Raw genomic sequence first — 27349 nt, 5'->3', positions numbered from 1 at the left:
AATTAGTTAATTCAATTAATTGAAAACTATAAAACTTTTAGAAATGTACACTTTTAAATATGTTTAAATTTATATAATGCAATTTGGATGCAAAAAATATTGTTTTAGTATTTTTGTCAGTGTATCAAGTGAAAACCTACTTAGCATCTATTGTAACAGCATACAGTAGATGTAGAAGTAATAGCATTTTCCTCTGCAATATAAAAAACCCTGTTCTTAACTTCATTATTAGCTCATGGCTGCACTCAAGAGACAATGAAGAAACAAGAGAAATGTTTTTCATACAAAATAGTTTTTATTTTCAATCAAAAACTATAATTCAACAAAATAGAGGTCTGCATGTGGAAAATAACTTCTTGCAAGTCTATTTTTCAACTCTACAAACACGTACTTGGACTTCGACAAAATAGTTACATGTTGATTTTAACTGTGCAACTAATACCACAATGATTTTCTCAGAATCCGTTAAAAATTGCACAACATTTTAAGGCCATATCAAAATAACTGATAGAAATACACCATTGCCTGTATCTTCAGTACAATCTAATGGTCATTATAACGACACTACATGTCTTTCATTACTATACTTTGAACAAAAAGCTGCTCAACATTGCTGGGTTTCCTAGAAAAAATAAATAAAAGACTTGAAATAGAAGCCTTTCTGATGGTCAGTGGTCATACAGATACTAGATAAATATAACAAAAAGAAAATAATGCAATACAAATGTATTTACTGTCTCCTGGATTGGAGGAGACATCTTCACATTGTCACTCACAACATGACTGATTATCTACCAGAATCGTAGCATTTTCATGCATGGACCTGATGGCCATCGAACTGGTATGAGAACGACGAGTGGATGTACTCCTGTTCAGTAGGAGAGTCGTACCTCATGAGGCTGGGGTAGTTATCAGGCTGCACACAGTCAAACTGCAGGTCCAGCCACTGCCTGTGAGGAGCGTTGTGCCTCCTGGGGTCTGTCAGGATCCGGTTGAGGGCCATGATGTAGCTGAGGGCCATCTGCAGGGTTTCATACTTGGACAGTTTTTTGTCCTGGCCCCATTGGGGAACAACTTTGCGTAAGCGATCGAAGGCTGTGTTCAAACCCTGCATCCTCTTCCTCTCTCTGGCATTTGCAGCCATCCTTCGCCGTGTGGCAGTCTCATATTTCTCTGGACTCTTGGAGTCCAGCTCTGAGGACTCAGATCCAGAGTCACTGCAGCTGGGTCGACGGGACTTCATGACTTCTGTTGGAAGAATTAAACCGGTGAATGTCCTCAGCTCAGAAGGACTCAGATATGAGTCAACAGATTGTTCTGAGATGTTTCCAGTTTCAGCCTCAAGGATCCTCAGAGGTCTCTTCTGTGTTACAGCCTGACTGATGTCCAAGCTGTTGGTCCAAGCTTTGTGTTGAGTGTCAAATATTCGTATCTCCAGATAGTGGACAGCCTGAAGAGTCTAAGGTGTCTGTGATCCTGAACACAGTGAGGAACCAGCTTTTATAAGGCGGGGCAGATGAACAGGTGGCAGCAGGTGGAGTCCCTGCCCCCCGCCCATCTTCAATATTGCTCATAGAGTAACACACCCATGCAGACTCATAAACACCCACACCCACTCTCAACACACACCCACACACTCACTCACTCACTCACTCACTCACACCCACTCTCAACACACACACACACACACACACACACATACACACAAACAAAACCTTAATGAAATTCCAATTATCTTGGGCTGGGCTATCTGGCCATGGCTTCACTCAGAGCCATGTGTCACAAACACCAAAAGTCTACCATCTGGTAGCACAACTCACCACAGCTGATGGTCCAAACAAACTTTTAAAAGGCTAAGATTGTGGATATTTTCTAGTTTACATTAGAGTCCATCATCTAGGAATTAACTATTTAGGATTTAAACAGAGAATCCACCAATAATGTTATACATTGATTACTCTCAGGTAAACAGAAACAAATGTCAGTAGATAGCAATTTAAAAAGTATAATGTTTTATTAAATAGTCACTGTATGCACTATGTCAAAGAAAGGTTTTCAATGTTTTGGATAAAGTGCTATTTATTGTCTCATTATATGCACAAACACATCTCACCTGACCATATAATTCTTAGGTTATCTAATTGTAAGGTATTTGTGCTTTGTTTTTTAGTTCAAATCTATTTCTAAAATCTACCCTCCCTTTTTTGCAAGGAATTTGTATACGTTTACCACCTAATAATTGTTATATTTAGCTGTTGTGTCTTCAATTACGCAAATATATCTGAAGTATCACAATTTAATGAATTGATTACAAACTAAATATGAAATCTCTGAAGGTTCCTTGACGATAAAAGCATTCACTTTTATTAAGTTACAAAAGCCACTAAAAAAATCCTTTCACTTCTCGTGCAACTGGTCTCCATGTGATAATAACCATAATCTGAGATTAGCCTGAGGCAACAGAAGTGTAAGTGTGGCCTGTAACCTGAGGGATTTTAACAGCACATCAGGGGATTAAGGCTCTCAGACAATATGGACCAAGATGGTTTACAGATTATGGCAACATCTGAGATTTGGAGAGCAGGTTTTTCCTCTATGGGAAAAATCTTCTAGACATTTCTACTATATATAGTAAAAGTTGGTCTGTAAGGGTGTTCATCAGTGCTCTTAATGAATCACAGTATGTGGGATGCATTAATGTTCCTTACGTACTGGGGACCACATGTGAAATAAATAATTGATCTGTGTAGTGGTCCGAGAAAATGAGACAGACAGAATAATTTGTCTGTCTGTCCTCCCCATCTGCCAACATTGAATTCTGTAATTCAGGAGGATCTGAGCAGGTTCCTCCAACTTCAACACACATCCACTCACTCGAACACACTACTGATGTCACCCAGGAGCTGCAGAAATCAGATTTACATTCAAAAACATAACATTGGTCTTTCATTTACCATATATAGTTTTACTGGGGAGGTATTCTAGTTTTATACTGTTTTATACTTATTACTCCATTTACAATTTCACTACCTTCCAAAGAGAAATATTTTACTCTGATATATTAATCTGTCAGGTACAGTTACTGTGACTTTTCAGATTAAGATTCTGTACTTAAGTACAGAAGGATCATACAAGTCAAGTCAGTTTAATTTATTTAGTGTCAAATTACAACAGAAGTAGTCTCAGGCCACTTTTCACATATAGCAGGTCTAGACATACTCTTTAATTTACAGAGACCCAACATTCCCCATAAGTGACATTGGCAAGAAAAACTCCCATTTGTACAAGAGTGTATAAAGTAATTAAAACTCTCAAACAGACTGGCCAAAATGTTCTTCACACATTAACACATCAATAATAATAATAATGATGATACAATAATATAATGTACTGTATATAGTAATGTTGCACCCCAAAAAGTATACACTCAGCATAATGAGTACATTTTTATATAGCAAATGCTGTACTATCCTTTTGGGTAACACCTTTGTATGTACAGCTACATTTTTGAATACAGGATTTTGTACTTTTAATATAAAATAATTTTATATTATGTAATTGCTGCTTACACTTGATTAAAAAAGCTGAATGCTTCCTCTACTTCTGCTGCTATATCTTCTGCGATCATCTTTGTCCTCCTTTGTGAGGATGGACGTGTAGCTCCTGTCACTGTGTATTGACAAACTCAAAGCTTGGGTGTAGAGGCAGGTTATGAATGATTAATCATTGTCGGAGGCCCAGAATAATGCCTCTCTCTGGTACTGGGTCATGGACACAAGCTGATGCTGTCTGGTCATTTTGGGATGGACTGGTTAGCTGTGCAATTAGGCATATAATCCCATCTACCAGTTGGTTCATTGATTACAGATTGATGTAGTTTGCCAGCTGCTGCTTGTCTTGTCTGAGGGCCTTGTCTCAGACGTGGCCCGGCCCTTCCGTGTCTTCCACTCTTTTTTTTCCAACGCCTCACATGATTGGCTTGTTTGAGCACCGATGGCTGAGCCATGCCTTCTTGTCAAAAGCCATATGTCACAACTGAGGAGTGACCCGTCTGCTCTGACAGAAACATGTTCCATATTAAGTCTAAATCTCCTTATGGAGAAATGGAGATTAGGCCACAAAGCGTATGTTTCAGTTCTGGAGAAAGTGTAACAAAAAGATTCTCTCTGCATGTGTGATTGACTTGATAAATCTCATTATCATTAGTGGATTATATATTAGCTCATACTTTCTTTAATTAGTATTAAGGAACATATCAAAAGTTTGCTAAGATTTTTAGTTTAAAATAAATAAGGTAATTTCTGGTTTTGTGACATACAGAGTATTGGTGAGTTAAAACCTGATGTGTTCATATTACAGAAATAAAGTTGAGGACACACAAAAAAATTCAAATATGTGAAAAATGATGACAACAATAAGAACAAGTGAGCTAATAGTGTAATTAATAAAATAAGGAATTACAAATAAAAGTTTCCAAGAAACTTTTTCTCACAAACAAACAAACAAAAACACACACACACACAGATCAAATTTAAAGCCCACTGCTATTTTCTACTTAGCAACAGATACAAATAGCAGCTAAGAAGTAGGTCTGGCAGCTGGTCAAATGAGGCTCGGGGTATAATTAGGTCACGTAAGGTGAATGTAATTTTATGCCTATTTGAACTCTCTTCCCTTCTAATTGGACTGATTAGCAATGCTTAATTGGCTTCTGAGCTTTCCAATTTGTTTGGAATTTGGCATCAGTGTAAGCTAATAGGGTTTTTATTACAGCGTAGTCAAGCTCACGGTAATGAGCAGAAATGTAGATTTCAACACATTTTAACCTTATACATAGATAAAAAACACTTGATTACCTCTTTTAATGGGAGTAATGTTCTGAAAAATAGAATTCTCAACCTTTCAATAGACTTTGTAAGATGGGATACAATAATTGTGCATACAGCATGGAGAATTATAACCACTTGTTCCAGAAAAGAAAACATCGCTCCTTTGAATAAATATAACTTTATTCTGAGGACAAAACTATTTTACAATGTGCAACTTTACATCATGTGCTTTCAAACCTTTCTTTTTAAACTGACTTGAATTCATTTTAATCAGTGTCTATCAAAGTTTAATAATAACCTCTGTGGGATGCAGACTTTTTGGTATCAGCGGTCTGTCGTAACACAAAAAAACAAGTGAGTTTTTAGTCTAATCTGACTCTTCCCTCTTATAAAGCATCCTGAACTGTAGGTGCAACTGAAAAGATAAAACAAAGATGAATTAAATCACCTGAAAGCAATAAAAGCTAAAGAAAGTGTTTCAGTGTATCAGCTACAAACAATGAACAAGACTCATCTAACAGCAGACTATTACTATGACTGTGACACGTGTTTGTTTAGTTATATAGTACTGAATCTCTATCAGCCATTGGCATGCGTGCACATGAAAAACATGGTGCAAGTACGTGAGCCAGTGATGGATTTCAAGAAATAATTTAGTTAAATGTTAAATTATCCTGCCTTGATGGAGACATTTAAATAAACTGAAGATTATTCTAATGTATATTAATCTACTATAAACTAGCTCTGATTATTAACAAACAATAACTATTTTTATATAAAGTTTATATTAAAGTTTAAGAAACTACTACCAGTACAGGTATATATGCTTTTCAATAAAAATAAACGGTGTAAGGATCACCTTGAAAATAAAATGTAACAATTAAGAACAGATGATAAACTAAATGAAACTTGAAATTTAATGTTTCATCAACATTGAGCAACAACAACTTCAACTTCACAGCTAAATATGATGTAGAAAAACAAATGTGAATCATTTAAACCAGTCAGAGAACAAAATTCAACTCCAATGATGGCTCATGAGCTAAGACTTTGCAAATCTGTCATTTTTTTGTTTGTGAATTGTGAAACACTCCTCATAGGACTTGAGTAAATAGGAATGGTGACAAACCCACTATCAGTGCTGCTAGTTTTGACATCTAGCAGGTGGCACAACAATACTTGCCGTTCTTTTCTGAAACTATCACTTCAAATGCATCACACAAATCACATGACCATCTGCCCAGATAATCATTCTTCTTGTATCCCCCTGAGGGTCGACGTACACCGCTCACAGCTCCTCACTCTCTAGCGTGACCTCTGGAGGGGAGCTGGAGAACAGGATGGGGCTGGTGTCCGAGGTGGGGAAAGCGGACTTGATGTCGAGCCCCTGGCCTGTCAGAGCTGCGTAGCGGCTACCTGTGCGCGGGGCCTTCTTCATGGGTGGAGGGATGCTCTGGTGCCATTGTGCTAAGGGTGAAGTAGACAGCTTGGATTACTACATGCAAAAGAATGACAGACCAAAATTATACTTATGGAGGTTTTGCAGATCCTAGTACCATAGATATCGAGTCTGCAGGTGCAGGATACAATTCCAGCTTCATTTTTGGCCGACACTGTGTACCAGCCAGCATCATCTTTTGTTGTTGGCTGGATAAGGAGACACACATATCCTGTGGCATCCTGTTGCATGCTGAAATAAATGCACAATTGACAATTCATCAGAACTTTCAAAGAGAGTGCCAGGTACTTAAAAAATATATATAGAGGTATGACTTTTTTTGTCAGTAGATCTCCTACTGACCTGAATCTGTCCTTAGTTCTAGGAATGGAGTCATTGTCTTTCTTCCAGTAGATGAGTGGAGGGGGCATACCCACCACCCGACACTCCAGCCTGACAGGGGCTCCCTCTGGAATACCCATGTTCTGCAGCTTCTCCACAAACTGGGGAGGGTGCTTCATCTCTTTTTCTAAATTGGAAATGCCTTATATTACTGGAAACCTCCAAACAACACATGAGTAGGGCTGGGCAATATATTGATATTATATCGATATCGTGATATGAGACTACATATCGTCTTACAATGTGGATATCGTAATATCGTGATATAGCATAGGTGTTTTTTTCCTGGTGTTCTAGCTGTTGTTATTTGCCTTTTTCCCACTTTGTCATTATTTTGCCGTCCCTAGGTTTAACTGACTGGCTAGTTTGACAAATTGTAATATCGTTTTCCTGGTTTTAAAGGTAATTTTCTGAACTTACCAGATTGTCCTAGCTGTTGTATTATTTGCCTTTTACCCACTTTGTCATTACACCAACATTACTGATGATTATTTATCAGAAATCACATTGTGTAAATATTTTGTGAAGGCACCGATATTCATCCCTACAATATTGCTGCAATATCAATATCAAGGTATTCGGTCAAAAATATTGTGATATTTGATTTTATCCATATCACCCAGCCCTACACATGAGGCATCATCATAATTACTGAATTTGTTTTCATCTGAAAATGTGTTAACAGTGCGAAGTGTCACTGATTTATTCAGTCCTCACCCACAACTTTAAGCTCTAGACTGAAGGAGCTCTGTCCCGCTTTGTTGCTTGCAATGCAGGTGTATGTACCAGCATCATTTTGCGTCAGAGGGTCAATGACTAGGGAGTGGACGCCATTCTCCCGTACCAGCATCTTGTGGTAAATGTCTGGATAGATAGGCCGTCCATTGACCAACCACATCAGCTCAGGGTTGGGAAGGCCACTCACCTGGAAGACGAAAAGAACTGCTTTTTGGACACATTCTGCATATATTTTTTAGGAATTTGACTTCATGCTCTGACCCGCTACCTACCTTACAGTCTAGTCTGCAAAGCTTCCCCTCGTGGGCTAGCATATCCCCTGGAGCCTGGAGGAAGTGAGGCCGAAAAAAGCGCTCCTGCGTTTGCTCACTCTCCACTTCCTGTATGCGGGCTCGCACCCTGAAAACATGCAGAGGTGAGCAAAGCATGAAATGGAACACAAACACAAACCTGTACATTAATCCATTTCCTGTCTTTGTCTGTGGTTTAGGTTAGTATTTCAGTATAGATAGATGCACAATATCCCAAAATGTAGTCAGGTAGGAAACGCAATAAATGGCTTGTTCCCTGTGCTGCAGAGGGATTCTTACCTCTGTGGATCACACTGCACACTCAGTCCTGCTCACCTCTGAGAGTGAATAGGTGTCAGTCGACTTCGGGGAGGTCCTGTTTGGACTATCAAATGACCCGAGCAGCTGATTCGTCCCTGATAGTAATCAAATAAAAAAATCAGATTGTGCAGCTGAGGAGAAGGTGTCGACAAATTAACAGGAAACTGAGAATTACCTGTGGATTAGCTGCCATAATGGTGTAGTTGCCATCGTCATCATTGGTCGTGGACTCTATGTGTAAAGCACAGGTCCCGTCCCCCTCTCTTATCTTCTTGTAATGGACGTTTTTCCTCAAGATCTGCTTACCATCCTTGAACCAGTAAACCTGTTGAGAGACACAGATATGAATGATTAATGGAAGAGATGAAAGCGAGAGATCCTGCTGTTATTTATACACACAGCACAGCACAGTTGTTGACCTCTCACCTTTGGAACAGGGATTCCGACTACTTTACATGAGAAAGTGACTGGCACGCCTTCCATGGCTCTGAAGTTCTTCAGTTTCTTATCAAATATGGGTGCAATGCATTTTCCCTTGGGGACGTCGTCATGCTGCACCTCGTCATCCGACTCCTCCACCGGCGTTCGTTCCAAACGAAACTCAATCTCACTCATAAGTCTCTGCTCAAAACTGGACACTTTGTACTCCTGAGAAAGGAAAACCACTACATAAAAGTAATCGCAACTACACACATTTTTTTCTTGTCTAAAAGTATAAATAAATGTGTGACTATGATATCATGCGCATATTTTACATAGAAAAAACAAGCAATCATTGGGAACATGAGACAACATGCAGCTGTTCACCATGTAGCAGCAGTGGTATCAAAGTTACAATTCAAAACTCAAATCTTCAAACAAAACGGTACATATTGTGACTTTATACCACTTAATGGTAAAGATCGTGCAGTGGCTTCTTTTTGATAGTATTACTCCTGGTTGGAATAAAATGACGCTCATCCAACCAAAATAAAAACAAAACTGACTGACGGTGAGGGTAAAACAGAGAACAGAGAAGATGATGAACATTTGAAAAATAAATCTAGACATTTAAGCACCTGTTTTGATATCATTCTTAACTAACTTTTAGGTGACTTGGGCTAACAAAGAGACAAAAATAAAAAGGTGTGTGAAATGTAAAGCCAATATGTAGGTTCTGAGAAGTGTAGTTAACAAGAAACATGTTCTGATGGTGTTTTAGGAAAATCTAAAATGGGATCAGAAAATACAGGCTGCAATCGTCAGTGGGGAAAAATGTGAAATTAGTTAAATGATACCACTGGAGAATTAGCCAGAGTTATTACATTTCATGAGCATAACTGCCTTAACTTTTACTCTAAAATAAGTTCTCAATCGTGCAGGTTATATATTAGTTAACAGGAGTTTGCTTGATTAGATGTATTAATTAATCATGGTAATTAGATAAGTATATGAGACAAAGATTCCTCATCTCAGTCTGAAACATTGTAACTCATACAGCCTCGAGCAAAGCAGTGCTTGGGACGAGAAGATCCTTGTACCTCGTCATAGCTAACGACAGTAGCAGGAATGTTTGGTCCAAGGGGTCTGCTCGCTGTTTTCCCCTCATAACTCAGCTTCTATGAGAGGATAGGGATGGATGATAAACACCAACAAACGACACACGTACTGTACATACATACAAATAGTGATGGGGTAGCAAACAAGCTACTGTTATTAGCATGCATGTGTTGTTACAGTACATGGACACACAATGAATAACCATGAATGACTGGGAGGGGAATGATGACTGATGCTCTGCTGGTAGGGTACTTATATGATGCAAGTTCCTCATTGGCCCGAGTCACTCATTTTCAAAGAGATCAATTTATTATCTTATAGCTATCAAGTGACAATGATCTCAAACCAAATACACGAGTAGAAATCTGGAGACAAGTGAGAATGCAGCACAGTCATTAGTTGATATTTTCTTCATCAACAGTTGGAAACTAGGTTGCAACTGTTGGTTAGTTTAAAATCACATACCAAACATGTCAACAAACTAGTCATTCACCCAAATTCGACTTCAAATATTCGTCTAATGTCTAACTAAGCAGGGATATGGCTGAGGCACACATTTGTAAAATCCCATCTACCCAACTTTTGAGCAAATAATTTTTTTATGCTTAGCCACTTATTTATATAATACTATATTGCTGCAAGTGAGCACATTGAAAAAAAGTAGAAATTACCTGTTGATGTGCAAATGTTGGACTATCGTCTTTAAATCGAAGCTTTTTCTCAATGTCTTGGAGGATAATTTCTTTGCTCTCACGGATATCTTCGATTGACATGGGGCGCCCCTTAGGCATCTTCTTGTGTACCCTGAAGAAACACAAAAATTGTATTAAAACATGTGATAGGTCACCAATGTCATACGTACTGCAATCAGTCTGACAGGGCGTACCCTGATGGAGCTCCCCTTGGCAGGCCCATGGAGTTGGTGGGATGACTCGGGGTTAAGAAGGGCAGGACAGAGCTGAGGAAAGCCACAGGGTTCTGGATAGGACTGGGTGTGGAGCTGCTGGAGGTGGGAGAGGAGGCCTGGGGAGGGGATTGGGCTCGAATGGCAAACATGCTGTTCAGGAATGGCGCTGAACCCGGCGTGGGTGAGGACACCAGGGATGGAGGACTGGTGGGAGATGTAAGGACCCTTGTGGGTAATATTCTGGGTGGCGGGGAGAATGGTGGGGTTGGGGAGCTGGCTGCAGAGGAGTTGAACTCAGCAGCAAGCTCGTGGAGCCGGGGGACCGGGGATTCTGTTGGAGAGGGACTCCTGACTGGTGAGAAGGTCTGGGTGGTTAGGAACTCTTTGGGCCGGGCGTAGTTGAAGCTGTGCGAGGTGGGGGTCAGGTTCATGAGGGAGGCGTGGGTGCTTCTTAGTAGAGGAGTGGGAGATATTACCTGCTGTGGAGCCGGGGTTGAAACTGTGGAGATCGTACTGAGGTTAGGTGCAGGGGGAGAGCAAAACTGGGGTGTAGATGTGGTTCTAGCAAGAGCTGCAGGGGACACATTGAGGTGGGAGGCATGGATGGTGTTCATATGGGTTACAGGTGCTGAATTGAAAAGAGAAGCTGTGCTGAGCTGTGGCACAGGAGGAGGACATGACACCAGTGAGGAGGTCTTCAGTTGAGGAAAAGACTGGAGGGAGCTTGAAGGAGAAGCAGGAGACGTGTTGAGAGGTGAAAACGTTGTATTGAGCGTTGAAGCAGAGCTCAGTAAGGGAGCAGGGGGGGCAGTGGTCAGTGGAGGCGCAGAGTTGGCAGTTGTGGTGTTCAGGTAGGGCTGGAAAGGTGGTTGATGAAGTTCACGGTGGGTTCTGGGTGGCCACAGTGGATCATCATGAGAGCTTTGCACCTCAGGCTGGATCTGGATCTGAAATGGTGGCTGGGACTGAGTCTGGGTGTGGGTTTGGGTTGGAGGTTCTGTTTCCTGCTGCTGCTCCATGAGGACCTGGTTGTGCAGGAGCTGGAGCTGGGCTGGGTCCCTGTCGATCAAGCATAAACCAAAATAACACATCAACTGTAAAAAAAAGACTCTATACATGGTGAAGTTAAAGGAGGCTCAGAGCAGTCCTCTCATAAATTACAGTAAGTCCAGTAAGTGCTGTATACCCCAGCAGGAATGAGCCAAAGTCAGCATGAAGAACACTCTGCCCTTTTATGGGCTACCAACAAGTAGCCTACAAACAAAACACTGTCGAGACACTTTCAGCTTTCATTCTAAATAGGGAGTCTCTTAACTTTAACATATAACAGCAACTACTGTTAATTTAATGAGTAAACAATAAGACACAAACTTTCATATCATCTTTGTTATTGTAAGTCTATGATGCATGTACAAAACAGCAATAAACAGCAAATTACTCAATTAGATGTACAGTATTGCTGGAAATGTTTGCATAGTTAGCAAATTAACTTACAAATAGAAAATGCCATCCTTTGTTTTGGAAAGCCTGAACGTCCACATTTGAAGTCCTCATGCATTCATATGTGAATTGCAACTGATTATAGCTGCTATTTGAGCCAGAGGAGGAGGATTACATTGGAGTGGAGGAGGAGGAGGCGGATCAAATTCACTTTGATGTAATGCAAAGTTACGACATGATTTGATTAACCCATGTGCAAAATCTTAATCTGGTAAGGGTTTTTTTCTTCATACTATATTGATGCTGAGCATTTGGACAGCCTTGTGGTTGATCATGTCACTATTCCTGAGATTAATTTACATTTACATGTATCTGCTCTACTCACAGTTTGGGTTTAGCCAGCACTGGTGGTGGTTCTTTGCTGAGCAGTGCCTGAGCATCATTTTCAAATGGACTGGATACATCACTTCGTTCATCTTCCTCATCCTCAGGCAGTTTGAAGTGCACACGCAGACCGACTCTGGAGCCGGAGCGTGAGACTTTGTGGTTTGTCTGGTTGCCTGTCTTCAGGCAGGAGTTAGGAGGTGGGTCAGGGAGGGGTACCACAAACGGGGTCCCATTCTGATGGTTTGGGGTCTCCTTAACTTTGGAACCTGTATCAAGTGATGTCAGCGGAGGTCTGGACACTTCCTGCTCAACCACATGCAGAGCAGTGAAGGGCTTTGGGTATGAGGGCACCTGTCCACTGCTCTGTGGTTCTGAACGTGCTCCACTGTATCCAGGAAGGTCTTGGTGGAAGTAGAGAGGATCTAAGCTGGGGGTGCTGACGCTGCGAGAGTTCAGGTTGGAGCTGCTGGTCAGACTAGAGGGCTCCAAATTGGGCAGGCTGGTGCGGAGGGGGTCTGAACGCAACATGCTGGAGCTGTTGGGGTCCAAACGAAAGGTGCTAGTGTTTAAGGGGTCCAGGCGTACGGTGCTGGACACTAGAGGATCTAGGCGAATGGTGCTGGAGTGGGGCTTGATGCTGTTGGTCACAGTAATCTCTGTCTTGACATTGACAGTTGGTGCTGTAAGTTCTGATGTGGAAGCTTCTTGGATTCGATTGGACTCCTCCGTTGAACTGCTAAAAGGCCTCATGTGATTGCTGTTGCTGCCATTTCCTGAAGAGAATCAGAAAAATGGAGTAAAGTCAGTGTATTGACACAAGACTGAAATGATGCTCATGTTTCTGTAAGGTGGAACAGATAGTGTTACCTTTGACCCTTAGTGCTGCAGTGCTGGACACAGTTCCATACTTGTTGCTTGCTGTACAAGTGAACATCCCTGAATCTTCAGGAAAGACCTCAGCAATAACCAAAGTGCATATTTCCTCTAGAAACAATGATAAAAAAAATACTCACATGATCAAGTTGATTTGATATGACTGCATCATATTTCAACTAGCTGAGAGCCTTAATACCAGAGGAAAGACACATGACTCGTGTTTCAAATGCTGCAGCAGGGAGGTTTCTTTGTATCACTGGTGGCTGAGAGTCTATCTGAAGCTAATGCAGTTTGAAATGATCTGCCATGGAGGTTCAACACAGGATGAGAGACTACCGTATAAGGTCCAGAGTCGGGGAAAAGCTGCCCTGGCTTTTGTACAGAGGAAGAGCAGAAGCCTCGGCCAACGACTATAAACACTTCAGCAGAGTAATGTTTACACACCGCAGCATCATGCACACACAGGCAGCTGCAGTCAAAACTCACGTTTTTGACATTTGAGGATTTAATGAAATATGTACCTGATTCAGCTGGAGACCTGGGCTCTGGAAAGAAAAAGAGTACCAAAATCATTATTAAACTGTAATAAACTAGAATTTTTGAGGTAGTGGTTCAATAATAATTATTAATACACATTTTAAGAAATCAGTATCACTGATAATTTACCACATTCGGTTTATAATTTCCCATAAGAAATATATTAAGTATTGTTGCCTGAATTCCACGACTACAACAAATATTCAAAGAGGAATGCCACAAATGCATCAACAGCCTCTTGTATAATATGATTTGTGCATGTAAACACATTCTTAACCTTAAAATATTTTACTGCAACATTTTTATTCTCTTCATCTTTTTTTGGGAAGGAGAAACCATGCTAGACACAAATTATTATAGTAGAGTATTTTTATGTATCTTGAAACATGTCAAGGGGATTTTTAATGATTACTGTAGAAACCTTGCCTTTGTATTTTCTTGTCTGACCACTGAGTTTCTCGAGAAACTTGGTGGCAAATTTATTTTGAACTTCCCAGAATTAATTTGAATTAAACTGAATAAGTTGATCTGATTTAAGATGCTGTTATGTCATTAAACTTTACTCCTTCTTGCATATTTTTCATCTTGCTTCTTATCCATTACAATGGAATTGCATCTGCAGTAAAATTTTATTTTTAATACAATACCAAATTATGAGTGTTTGAATTAACAAAAGGCACACCTTTCAAAAAAAAACTACCCAAAGCTAATATGCATTTCTCTTGTGACTGTAACACACTGTTAGAGAGATTAAGTATAACTTACTTTTCTGCAGGATCCTGAAATCAGGAGAGTCTTCAATTAATTTTCCCTCCTGGTACCAATCCACTCGAGGTGATGGCATTCCTTTCACACGGCACTCTAGCACCACCAGCTGGCCTTCTGATGCAAAGAGGTCCTGCAGGCTCTAGTGTGATAGCATATGATATATGATACATCGGTAAACACATAATAGTCAGTAGCAGACAGGATAAACAAAATCCTTTTTAGGCAGTTCTCTACCTTTGCGAACACAGGGGCAGCCATGATTGGTTGCCCGTTCAGTCCTTGCAGAAAGTTGTGGTCAGAGGTTTGAATCTGAAAACAGGCAAACAAATGAAAAAACCCACTGAAGACATGTTGGTCAAAATATAAAGAGCTAATAATTTAAAAATATGTAGCAGAAAGAAGCATTTTAGTTGTTCTACCTCAGGTTGGGGTGTTTGTGTTGGAGCTGCCTGGACAGGCAACACAGATGAGATCACTGAGTTCACTGGAACTGATGTAACTGTCTGCACTGGCTGTTGTGTGGATGTGACTGAGACAGATGTTGACACCTCCTGGGTTTCTATATCACTTGGCGGTGAAGTAGTGAACACCTGCACAGGTAGCACTACTGTCTCCTCCTGAGCAGGCTGAGCTGCGGATGCTACAGATAATTTATGAATCTCTGGGACTGGAAGTACAGTGGTTGTTGTCTGGACTGGTAGAAGAGGTTCTTGGACTATTTGGCTAGTTGGCAGAGAGGAGGGCTCCTCTGCTGGTTCCTCAGTGGCTGCTATATGTTGAAGTGACAGAGAGTCTTCAGCTTCTTCAGAGAAGGTTTGGTTTGACAGAGGTAAAGATGGAACTGACGTTGGTTGTTTCCTCTGCAGCCTTTCAAAATCACAGAGGGAAGAATGATATGATGATCTCATTTAGCATGGCAATAAAGTAGCTAAGGATACTTTTGGAGAGATTGTTAATGACAAAAAAGTAAAAACTCACTCAGCTACGTGTTCAAAGTGCTGCTCCCCCTCAGAATCCGAAGAGGATGCACCTGTGGGACCGAACAAACAAGTGACTAACAGTGCTTTTTACATGACCCTGTAAAGGTGTCGGTCAGGAAAAAGAAATGTGAGAATCACCTTCGACGTAGATCTCAGCTGACGTTGAGTCTGTGCCATAGAAATTGGATGCAAAGCAGGAGTAGCGTCCAGTATCTTCCTCAAATGCCTCTGCGATAATCAGAGAGTGCAGCTCGCCATTGGTGATGATCTGAATGTCAGGGCTGTTCTCCAACTCCTTGCCCTCACAAAACCACCTGAAATTGGAAATATAGCTTTGCTGAAGTAGAATTTAATGTTTTCTGAAACCTTTCTGAGAAATGACACAGAGATTTTTTTTTAAAAAGTCATACAAATTAATTCTGGATGCCTTTTTATGCCTTTAAATGCGTTAGGACCCAAACAAATGACATGCTAATAGTTGGGGTGGAATGTAAAGATCAAATGGTGCTCTGTAACTGGGTAACTTTATCATGGACTTTTCCCTACTTCTGTAAAGGCAAAATGAAAAATGTAATATTCTCCAGCTATGCAGTTGTGTCACAATCAGTTGCATTTTTTTAAAGAGGAGATGACCATCTCTTTCCAAGCTCCAGCAAAGTGGAGATGGATTGGCTGGTTGTGCATTTGTAATGAAATAATAACATGACCATGTGTAACTGCAATTCTTTGCTACTTTTGATCAATTTTACTTGTAGTGTATTTGTTTGTCTCTGTTAACCATCTGCCACTGTTTCTATGAGGCTGGCAACATGTAGTGTGGCAGTGGAGTGTTCCCAGTAGTGGTCCCAGTTTCCTAATAGTGCTTCTGGCCTTGTGCCATTAGGTAGAGTTATGCAGGCCAAGAGGAAAACGTTTCGATGAGCAAGACCTATCCATTTCCCTGTAAGACAAGAAGCAATACCAGCAATGCCACGCCAGTTTAGAGGCCATATCGATGCACTGTTGATGTTGAGCACAACACAATGAATCTAGTGTGTTGATGAAAAGTTTACTTCTATGAAAACATCTTTATGAAGATAAGACATAATTTTCAAGTATTTATTGGGCATTTTTATTAGAGTAGTAGTTAGAGTAGTGCAGTGTTAACCAAATTAAATTTAAGACTTTTTAAACCCTTTCAAAGCCACATAGAATGCAGAACCAGGTGCAGATGTAGTTTATAGATGTAAGTCTAACTAACATCTAATGGCTGGCATGAAAAAATGTTCACTTTTGTGAATGAAACTGAAGAATTTTGAATGCTGTCTGAAGTCTTTTTTAAAGAAACACATTTTTTGAAACAGACATCCTAAGTATCAGGTATCCGGACCATGGTGACCCTTAGTAGACTCAAACCATGGTATTGTGATGTCTTAAACCCCTTAAACCCCTGAGCCAACAGGACTCCCAAAAGTCTGTCTTGTTTTTTTTTCTTTGCTAAACAATAAGTTGCAAATTTCAGGTTTGATTTCAACCCACAACCAACCTACCAAAGCATTTCCCCCCCCAATATTCTAAGTGCAGGCTGTCAAATTAGAATAAACAGACAAAAATCACATTAAAACGTAATGGATGAATGAAAAACTTCCTACCTGGCTCAGTCCTACTTAGTAACTTAGCTGGCAACAGTCTGTGTATTCATTGTAAAACTGTGTTAATGAACCTCTTAACTTTCCCTGTATAGACCAGCAACATGCGCAGCAGCCTCTATGTCAAAGTACATCTATTTTGAGCAGATGAGGCTTTGATCCTTTATAAAAATCCAGCCAATAAACAAACAGGAATGAGGTGATGTGTTACTCTCGGGCAAAACGTAACCGCACATCCATAAATCATAACCAGTGCTTTCGTCAAGATCTGAATATGATCTGACATGTTTTCAAATCAGTGTGTAGACGAATCTAGATATGTCCCAAATCTCTAATCTGTGGCTGATCTAATGGGGAGAAATTCATTTAAACATTTCTGGTGTCCAGTGAAAATATGAAGCCACATTGAAGATCAGTTCCCAGGAGACGTTGCTGTAATATGCCGTCTATGTTCTACTTGAAGCAAGCCATGTCATTTATAGTGAGTAAGGGTCTAAATTGAAAGCATGAGTAGTAGAGAAGATGTCTGGTCTGTGTGGCAAAGACCCTGCTCACTGCACCTGTCAGGGCTATTTTCCCTCCGGAGTTCAGAACCAGAGAGGAGATTCCCTCTGAAGCCTGGGAGCTCTGACTAAACATAGACTCTGAATACACACAATGCTATACCCTGACGCACCAGAGACAGAACACCACTGCAAGCTGATGGGAAATATGAACCTGACAATTCTATTTTGACTTCTTTTAAGTCATAGTCACACACATACAGTAGCTGCATGGTCAGGAAAAACAAGATCACAGTAAAGCCAATATAAAGTGCTTTATGTCAGCTGAATGTACAATATAAGCTTCAACATACTTAAGTAAGACTTAAGTCTCTGTACATTTGCAAAAGACCTGAACTGAAAGTAAGCACCAGACAAAAACCACATGAAAATATCCACCAAAGAACAACTGAATAAATATTCTCACCTAACTCTGCTGCGTGTTCAAGAGCTCAGTCGGTTCCATTATCAGACACGGCTACAGCTCGCTGTGCCAGTCCGGTCTAAAAATGGCAGAGAGCTACATTCTCCCCAGACAAGTATATGTTAGTGGTGCAACAATGTTCAGTAGGACTAACAAGCCCATGCCCCCTATAGTCTTACACCTCAGCTTCACTTCAATCCAAGGCTTTGTAGTCCTTGGAGGAACACCACATGTCGAGCCAGGATTTTACAACAAATCTAACAAGCTACCACAACCAAAAAAAGCATACCATTAAGAACAGTGTTTATTAGTAAGTATTGTATTGTCATGTTTGATTTTTAACATTTATTCTACTTAATTTACAAATGGTTCACTGAATGGGATGAGAGGTTTAAATTTCACTCATATTTTGGCACATTTTGACTGTTGATGATGAATGATTTAGACAGCACTATTTAGATAATAACCTACTGGTATTTTTCGTAAGAACAACAGAGTACTGTGATTAATATTTGTCCCAGACATTACCCTGATGACTAAAGAACACACACACACACACACACACACACACACACACACAACACACACACACACACACACACACACACACACACACACACACACACACACACACACACACACACACACACACACACACACACACACACACACTTACATAAACACACACTCACACCACTCAGATTAGCTGTTGACTTTCATCTCAGGATCTCAGAGGAAAAAATTGTCATCTCTTCATCTGAATTTACACATCTCAAAGTACTTAGCAAATATTCAGTACTATCTGAGGCTCAGACACAAAATGTCATGGCTCACATTGTGAGCTACGCATAGTTTTTTAAACAATGTACAGTACCAGCCAAAAACTTTCTCATTCAAGGGAATGGGAAAATGTGTCCAAACTTTTCACTAGTACTGTGTACACTAGAGCCTGACCCACACTGGATTTTTTAAGACCAATATCAATATTTGAGAAAGAAAATATTTGATCATTTAAAATGCCTGACACTCATTGTTGATAAAGATAAAGATCCCTTAAATATGGTTATTAAAAAATACTGCCCGAGATATATACAGAACATTTTATAGTCACAAAATAAACAGTGCTCTCTAGTGGACAAACTGTCTGATGACAATATTGTTATTAAATTATTTTAAATATATATTTGGCATTTCTGTTCCATAAATTTGCCCTGGATCCTTCCTACTCTTCAGAATCTAGAATGCTGACAGCACACTGGACTTTCAGCTTGCTCAAGTATTAGGTTTACAATGAAACACATTTCTAAATAAAAGCCTCTAAGTAGAAAATATTGATTCTGATGCAAACTAAGAAATCAACTTTAATCAGGCATCTAAGCAACAATCAGAATAGAAATTGTCAGTCAGGTTGACTGTTTGCGTTTTTTCTTACCGGACTTCAGGCACTGGGAGTCCTCTTACAATGCAGTCTAACTGGACCTTGCTGCCCTCAGGAACCTCCCTGCTTTTCAGTTTCTGGATGAAGTGAGGAGGTTCACACACAGGCTCTGCTGGGTAGGAGGGAGTTTCTGTTGAGGCACTGCTTTCAGCCTCCTCCGCCTCCTGGCAAGCCGAGTCGTACTGCTGCTCCTCAGTAATCCTGCAGTCCTGAAACTCCACATGCTCAGTCCCAGAGCCCAGCTGGACCTCTGGTTGGTGGCTAACAGCAGGGCTGGGTCCCTCCTCCTCCGCCTCCACGTCCATGACACAGCGCTCTCTGTTGTCTGCACTGAGGGGATAAACTGTCCCATCATTTTGGCTCTTGTTCTGGACCCTGCTCCTGTGGGTTTTGCATGCTCTCGGTCGTACCCGTTTGGAGCTGTTGGCCTTGAAGAGAGAGGAGAGCTCCTCAATGAAGTCTGCTGCCTTGTTGAGGAACTCCTTCTTGGACTGGGTCTCTGGACCATATGGGGTGTTCCTTGCTGACCTGTTCAAGTCATTGAATCCTTCACTGGAGTCCCTGCTGCTTTTCACCTTGTTCTCCTGCTGTGTGGAGGCCTTGTGCATCTTTCTTTCTGCTGCGAATGTTGTGTGTGTTGCTGGCAATTCTTTTAATTCAGGGACTGGCTGTGTGAAGGGCACAGCGGAGGGGGCAGCAGGGGGAGCAGGAGAGGGGTTAACGAAGGGAACAGAAGGGGGTGTTGAGGAAGATCCTGAGGAGATGTTAGAGGGGGCTGATGGTGTAACAGAGGCCTTGACCTCTGCCTTCTCCTCTCGAGGCTCATGTCCGATGGCTTGGCAGGCAAGGTTGACACTCTTATCCAGCTCCTCTTGGCTGAGGAAGGCTGACAGGTCTGGGAGCTGTGGGTCATTGTGGCCCACAGAGTCCTCAGCCTTTCCTTTGAGTGACCCGTAGATCTGAAGGCGTGAGGAAGAAGCATCTGAGCGGCTCATCTCGCTATGGCGCTGCTGGGCTCTGGCCTCTGCCAGGTAGCTCTCCCTTAAGAGTTGAGAGAGTGACGGTGGCTGGTCAATGTTGTTCTCTTGCATGCTGGGAAAATAATCATAACACATTTATTTACATTTGTGTTGTAAAATACAAATACTGTAGGTTTTAAGATTATTTTCTCCGTCACAGGTGGGTCAGAATAGGTTTAAAATGAACCTCCATAGAATCTGAGAACTGGAGACATTGTGAAAAGGCCAATTAGGTTAATTGTTGGATTAAAAGAGTTGCTGTTTTGCAGTTGACTCAATTATTTGATTTAATTTTCTCAAGTGAATTCATACTGTAACATTTTGACTGGAGAGCAGCCAGGACACAAGGTTTCATTGTTCAATACACAGTGGTGACATTTTACAACAGTTAATTCAATTAAATTACTGAAACCAACAGTCCATTTGCTACTGATTTACTGTGCAATAACCTAACTGACAAAATAAATAAAGGAAACTAAATCTTCATTGGGTGTTTACCTGTTTCACAGATTTCTCAGGATCTTTAAAAGTTGATATTCATGCTGGACTCAAAATAACTGTAACCAGTAGCTGTCTGGAAGATGAAACATCAATATATCAATGTATAAGCAGTAATGTGAAGTGTATATAAATGGATAAAAAAACATGCATTAAGTCATTGACATTTCTTACAGGCCTCGAAGTGACTAAAGGAATAATGACTGATGGAGCCATGGAGTGTAACACAGAGGAAAAGTAATAAGTATCTATCTTGTAATATCTTGCTTTTCATCCTTTTGAATATTTAAAAACTATTTTTCAAACATGATATGCACCGAAGATATAAACACACAATAAACAATCTCATGTTAAATAGTTGGTGCAAAGATAGAACATGAATGCAGAGGCTGTGGTTAAAAGCAGGAATTATCTGGTAAAAATAGCTTTTTATTTTAGCCTAATTTCAGCCTTCCTCTTGCCTCAACAGGCTATCAGGTTCATGCCCTGACACCAGATCTGATGGGTTACATACAGGCTTTTTCATCCCTGTCCACCCCACAGTAACACCTACATGACGCTTAGTTTTTTCACAACTTTTTGACCCTCGGCATGAGCAGCGTGTTGAATACAGACATGAGATAGGGTACACATATGCTACTGACACTCAAATCGGCGCAATTAAGAGAGGCAGCAATGCCCTTCCAACAGACCTGAAGCTGCAGCTGTTGTGTACATTAATCCCTTGCAAACAGGCTCCAAGCCCACCAAGTCATATCTAATAATAGCGAGGGGTCAGTTTACAGAAAATCAACAAAAAAAAGCAGTCCACCTCATCCTGTGCGCCCTTGTTATCGTAATTTTGATCAGTCACAACAATCATAAATCAAATTACACAAACAGGACTATAATTGTCATAAATGGGAGACTGCTGAGTGAGAAAACATGGCGTTAAAACAGCCCACACAGAACAACAGGCCTCTGCTTAAACACAGGAACAAACATCCATGCAGGCTGCAGATAATTTAATTAAATAGGAGCAGAACATAGACTGTCAAATAAAAATAGCCTGTCTGAGGCTCAATGTCAGAGATTTTCTGAGGCTATTCACAGCATATGAGGCTGATGCTGAAAGACTATCATCTGGACACTGTGAACAACAATTAAATTAGGGGATGGTGTGTTTTACCTTCAGAATAAACCCAGCTGGCCCCTGTGAAAGGACTGGTAAATCCTCAGAGTGCACCTGTGCTCAAACAGGGAGATTCCAGTTTTCCGGTTGCTGCCACCTGGGGAAATCTTGGACACAGGCAGCTGTCCAGCCTTCCCGGTTTCTTTGCACAGGAGTTAACCTTGGAGTTTACAGGAAAATATGGAGCCGAGTAGCTAGGGTAACCTGTCACCAGTAAACGTAGCAACATTTGTCAGTGCAGTGGTCTCAGGTTATTTTAGGGAGGCCTGGCCCATGTGTCTGGGTGGCGTCCCTGCTCATTGGCCAGTGGGGGCGTGCTGTAAAGGGATTCCACCTCCAGTGGTCTGTCAGAGACGTCCGTCCTACAGAATTAGAAGCCCCTCACTGAGCCTCTTGTATACTAATGTTAACACAGCAAATTAACAGCAATTATCAGTTTCAAAGCATTGTGTGTGTGTGTGTGTGTGTGTGTGTGTGTGTGTGATGCACTGTAAAAAAAAATACTGTTAGTGTCCTTTGATGCTAAAACTTGTGGCAGGGTCATGGATCATGTTGGTTTTTGGAAAAAATGTATTTCTGTGCAAGAGATTTCTGAAACAGCCTTTGAGCCAAGTGGAATTTATTCACAGTTGTTTTAACATGGATATTTTTTGCAACACGTTAAAGAAAAAACAGAAAGTAACATAATACATCCAGTGTTTGGCATCTGCAGTGATTCTGATTTTATTCAGCTTCATCAGTAAAACCTCAAAGAGTGGAAAACAAATTTGTCCCCGTGCCCTGTGATTATTAAATTGACTGTATTCGATAGACAATGAGACTCACAGACGGAAATGAAAAGCAAGCCTGAGTGTCTAACATCACACTTAAAACAGTGTAACAGCTTGTATCAAATCCTTCTGTTTCGAGTGAATCGTTAAAACAAAAATGCACCTGTGATGAAAGCTAGTGTACACTGACCACGCCGCAAAGACAAAAACTATTTACATCATGAACAGGCTATACATGTTAGAAACGTTTAATGTACAAGTGCATCAGACCTGGGCCAAACATTTGCATATAATGTGTTTGGTGAAGTTTTTGAAGCCTCGGGTTCAATATATGTACAGTTAAGGGACGAAGCAGGAAAGCTGTCACATAAACTGAAGTGTAATTAGGAAATCCTCAAATACTTTTAGGTGTTTGCCTGAGCTTTCTGGCACTCAGTGTAATGTCTTACGTGGCAATCCCCGTCTTTTCTACCCACGAGGCTAAAACAAACATGTTGTTCTAAATGATGATGGATGATTTTACTCGAATCTAAAAAAGAAACGGGTCAACCACAGCTTAAAACTTGTTAGTAGAAAAATTGGCTCAGTGACTCAGACAGCATACAACATTAACAATGTCAACTTTGAATTCAATGTGTTGTAAATGAAGAGAGAAAAAAAAACAAAAAAAACAAAAAAAACACAGCAAGTCCTCTTTGGTATAACTGGAAAATACAATCCGGTTTACCAACACAGTAAAGGCAACATGAAGAAAAGAATCATAGTTGAGGTCAAATGACTCAAGTTCCCGTTGTTCCCACACTCATTTGTGTTGAGTGAAGCCTCGGGAGTTACAGACACAGTAGGTGAAATGAGGGGATTTGTAGTATTAACACGTGGACTGTGTTATTTAGCAGCAATAGAAAGTCTTAATTAGCCCAGGGTTATCAAAACGACACAAGACACGTCCATGTTAAAGGTTAGGAATGAAATACCCATGATCAGCCACTCTCTCTTGATAGGATACTCAGTCAGAACCATAAAGGCACTCTGAAAAATAAGGGAAAACGTAAATCTTGGCACGCACGGCAGCGTCCGACAAATACCGGCGTTTTTTTTTTAGTGCGGTAGATTCTTCCCAACGTCATGTCATCTTTGCTCTTCACAGTGTTAAGTGACCTTGAGTCGAGAGAGATGAGACTGACACATTGTTAACATTGTACCTAGTGCAGTGAGCCAACGTGCGATTAAGAAGTTGGAGGCACAGTAATAGTTCTGACTCCGAGCCCCTCCTATCATGAGTCATCGCTGGCCCGCTTGCGAGACTGGTCACCTCTGGAAAAATAGAGAGAGAGAGACTCATCAGTCATTTAAAGTAAAGCACGAGCTCAAAAGTCAGGTTATAATACGAAACCAGATCCGAGACTCACAAAACTTGCAAAACTGACCGTGGAAATCCGTTCATAGAGAGCTCCATCTGCAGCTTCTGGTCGTGAGCGGCGTAGTCGGACAGCAGAGACTCCACAGCCGGAGGATTGATTTGTGGAATAAACCCAGAGAAGAGCGCTGGAGCTAACTGGGCCCACTCTGAAAGAGATGGAAAAGGGACAATCTAGGAGTCAGAAGATGATGTTTAAAGTGATATTTGTTTGCTGTGAAGGCAAAAAAAGAAGAAAGAAACAGAGAAATTTGTGATATTAAAACATCTCATATACACGTAACAAACACATGCCTGACTCACCTGGTCGGAGACTGTAGAGGCCTTTAACCACACTGGCCATTGTTGATGGCTGCACTTCAAAAGGCATGGAATGAGCTTTAATGAGAAGAGCTAAAAGAAAGAAAAAAAACACAAAATGTCTCAGGGGTCATTTCTGATGGCTGGGAATAAAACATCTTTAGTGCACCTGCCACAACCCTACACACATATCCTGATAAACTGAAGCAATGTACTCACGCATCAGTGTGTTGACGTGTTTTTCTGCAACGTGATCAGCAAACAGCTTCATCAGATCCTCTCTTAGGTCTCTATTCAGCTTGGACTCAATGTAGAACTTGTTCTGAAAGCAACAATAACAAGCACATGTTTATATGGGTTATAAGTCTGATATAATAGTCCAAGTTTTGTGTAGTTCTGTGGTTTTACAACAATAAAATACTACTTACCAAGTACATAAATACAGGTACTATGCACTGAAGAGAAGCTGTGTATTGAGTCAGCGCAATGTTGAAGGTCTCAATGAAGTTCTCAGGTGAGCTGGCCTGGAAACAAGGTAACAAAAGCATTAGTACGTAATAGTCTCTTTATGTATTATTTAGTGATTCACTTGCATTTGCAGCTTTTCTCTTACTTGTAGATGGGTGGATACTTGTTGTAGATGACTTGTTATTTTGGATGTCAAATCATTGTAGAGCAGTTCAGAGTGCTGCTGACAAACACACTTGTAGACGTAACTAGAAAAAAAAATTTAAAAGAGGAAATCAGAGCAGGAAGGAAAGTCAGCAGTTCTGGTTTAAGTTCAAATGTAGAGAAACTTTACAGAGTGTATCCCATCAACAGAGGATGTTGTTTTGGTAAATCTGGGTCACATCCAGTGTGATTTCAACATCACTTCACCTGTGCTGTCTTTATTTTCAATATTGATCAATCTGTTGATAATATTCTTGATCAACTGATTGTCTTAACATTTTAAATCATTGTTTCCCAAAGGTCAAGGTAACATCCTCATATTTCATGTTTTGTCCTGACCAACAGTCCAATTTATTGTTAAAGATGAAAGAAAACAGAAAATATTCACATTTGAGAAGCTGGAATCAGAGAATTTAGATTTTCTTCGTTTAAAAAAAATGACTCAAACATTTATCAACATAGTTGGAAACTAATAAATTAATCGACTTATCATTGAGGCTCTAGCTGTCTCAATCTAGAAAATATGAAAATATAAAGCCATCATAAATCTACCAACATTTCTTATACTTTAGAGTATTTACTGTAGTGTTTTGTGGAGTTAGTGTACAGACGTGACCTACTTTCTGACAGATGTGTGTACAATAACTGGTCCTCCAGCTGTGGCTCACCTGTATATCTGTGCATACGACACAGAGATGTGGTCTGTGGGGTTCTGAATCAGCAGACGGTCGATAGCCTTCTCCAGGTTTGGCCAGTGGTTTTTGCGGTAGTCTTCTACGGCCATTGCATTTAAAACTGAGAGGAACAAGAGGAAGAAGAGGACAGCTGGTTATGTTGTTGACCCGGTAGACAGCTGCTTGTAGCAGACTGAAGGCCTGACAGACAGGAGCATCGGGCCGGGGCCGAGCTGCTGGGCGGCTGCAGGACCTCAGGCCCTGCAGGAAAACCAACTTACGGAACTTGGAAGTCGAGTCGAGGGTGAATTTCCCTTCGACAGCGGCCGGTGCAGCAGAACAGTCTGTCTCACTGACCTCGCTGCTCTCACTGCCTGAATCCGAGTCCATGAACTTTGACCCCGCTGCGGTGCTGCTGCTGCCGGACCGCTGCTTCCCCCGCCGGGTCCCCGGTTCTCCTCCCGGCAGCGCCGCACAGACAGGCTGCGGAGCCGACAGCTGGCTGCTAAGATACAAGCGGACTTTACTGCTGCTGCTGCTGCTCGCACAGTAGTTGTGATTGTGATCGTCTTTTAGTTCCACACTGTCGTCTTCCATGGCCTCCATCTTTTCAGCCCCAGCGTGCCGAAGCCTGCTTTCGTTAGATCCGCATCTTCAGACACAACAATGAAGATACAAAGTGTCAGTCTGCAGCGGAGTCCATCTCGGGTTTGCTGTTGTTGACTGGATTTTTTTTTTACGACACGTCGTAGTTCTTCTTCTACCTCGCGGTGTCGTTTTCGCTGCTGGCAAACAGAGATGTGGTGCTTTACCTCCACCAACTGGTGTGAAATGTGATTCTAAAGAGGAGCCGTTAAAGGACAAGTTCACATTTTTCTCTGCCTGTCTTAAAACAGCAGCCAGGTGCCCATATAGTGACAAAGGTTTTCCTCACTGTAAAAATCCCTCCTGTTCATCATACTCTGTGTTTACTATCTATTTGATGGTGTACACACATATGGAGCCAAATCAGGGCCATTAGTTTTGGCTCCATACTCCCAGTCATCAAGTGCAAAAATGCATTTGAAAGTTGATGTGAAGCTTATATGAGGCTTCAGCAGTCTGAGTTAGTCATATCAAGTGGATATCTGACACATTTAGTCTTTTTAGCATCAAATGACTTGTGTTTCCCTATTTATCTCCAGTGGAAGTATAGTAGACCTGACAAAAAGAAAAGAGGGACTTTGCTATAAAGACTAACGTTGAAAGCTATCTACTTGATTTGACTCATTTGGATAGCTGAAGCATCATATTATCTTCAGATAAAGTGCTAAATAATAATAAATAAATAAAAAATGTTTGAAC

At 40.9% G+C, this 27349-nt stretch overlaps 3 protein-coding genes across 3 annotated transcripts; all 3 read right to left on the bottom strand.

The window, feature by feature from the left end:
- Positions 1 to 811: 811 nt before the first annotated feature.
- atoh7 (atonal bHLH transcription factor 7) lies at positions 812 to 1243 on the bottom strand. Its single transcript, XM_053333282.1, has one exon. The coding sequence runs from the start codon at positions 1241 to 1243 to the stop codon at positions 812 to 814; it is 432 nt and encodes a 143-aa protein (XP_053189257.1).
- A 4500-nt stretch (positions 1244 to 5743) lies between these two features.
- On the bottom strand, positions 5744 to 20575 carry mypn (myopalladin). The gene is made up of 19 exons (XM_053332653.1): positions 19479 to 20575; positions 15591 to 15766; positions 15451 to 15502; positions 14892 to 15339; positions 14707 to 14781; positions 14470 to 14611; positions 13159 to 13275; positions 12290 to 13064; positions 10444 to 11523; positions 10229 to 10361; positions 9539 to 9616; positions 8445 to 8666; positions 8194 to 8343; positions 8034 to 8113; positions 7680 to 7806; positions 7387 to 7594; positions 6631 to 6796; positions 6386 to 6519; positions 5744 to 6296 (listed from the first exon to the last, which is right to left on the bottom strand). Exons 1-19 carry the CDS (start codon positions 20573 to 20575, stop codon positions 6118 to 6120), a joined length of 5439 nt encoding a protein of 1812 aa, XP_053188628.1. The 3' UTR covers positions 5744 to 6117.
- A 2205-nt stretch (positions 20576 to 22780) lies between these two features.
- Positions 22781 to 26737, bottom strand: cacul1 (CDK2 associated cullin domain 1). Its single transcript, XM_053332815.1, has 8 exons — positions 26287 to 26737; positions 26000 to 26126; positions 25273 to 25375; positions 25088 to 25183; positions 24879 to 24981; positions 24663 to 24752; positions 24370 to 24508; positions 22781 to 24256 (listed from the first exon to the last, which is right to left on the bottom strand). The coding sequence occupies exons 1-8, from the start codon at positions 26609 to 26611 to the stop codon at positions 24217 to 24219; spliced, it is 1023 nt and encodes a 340-aa protein (XP_053188790.1). The 5' UTR covers positions 26612 to 26737; the 3' UTR covers positions 22781 to 24216.
- Positions 26738 to 27349: the final 612 nt, after the last annotated feature.

The sequence above is a fragment of the Scomber japonicus genome, chromosome 14, assembly GCF_027409825.1.
Source record: "Scomber japonicus isolate fScoJap1 chromosome 14, fScoJap1.pri, whole genome shotgun sequence".
NCBI classification, from domain to species: Eukaryota; Metazoa; Chordata; class Actinopteri; order Scombriformes; family Scombridae; genus Scomber; species Scomber japonicus.
Note: the sequence above shows the minus strand (reverse complement) of the source record. Positions and strands in the feature narration are given on the sequence as shown.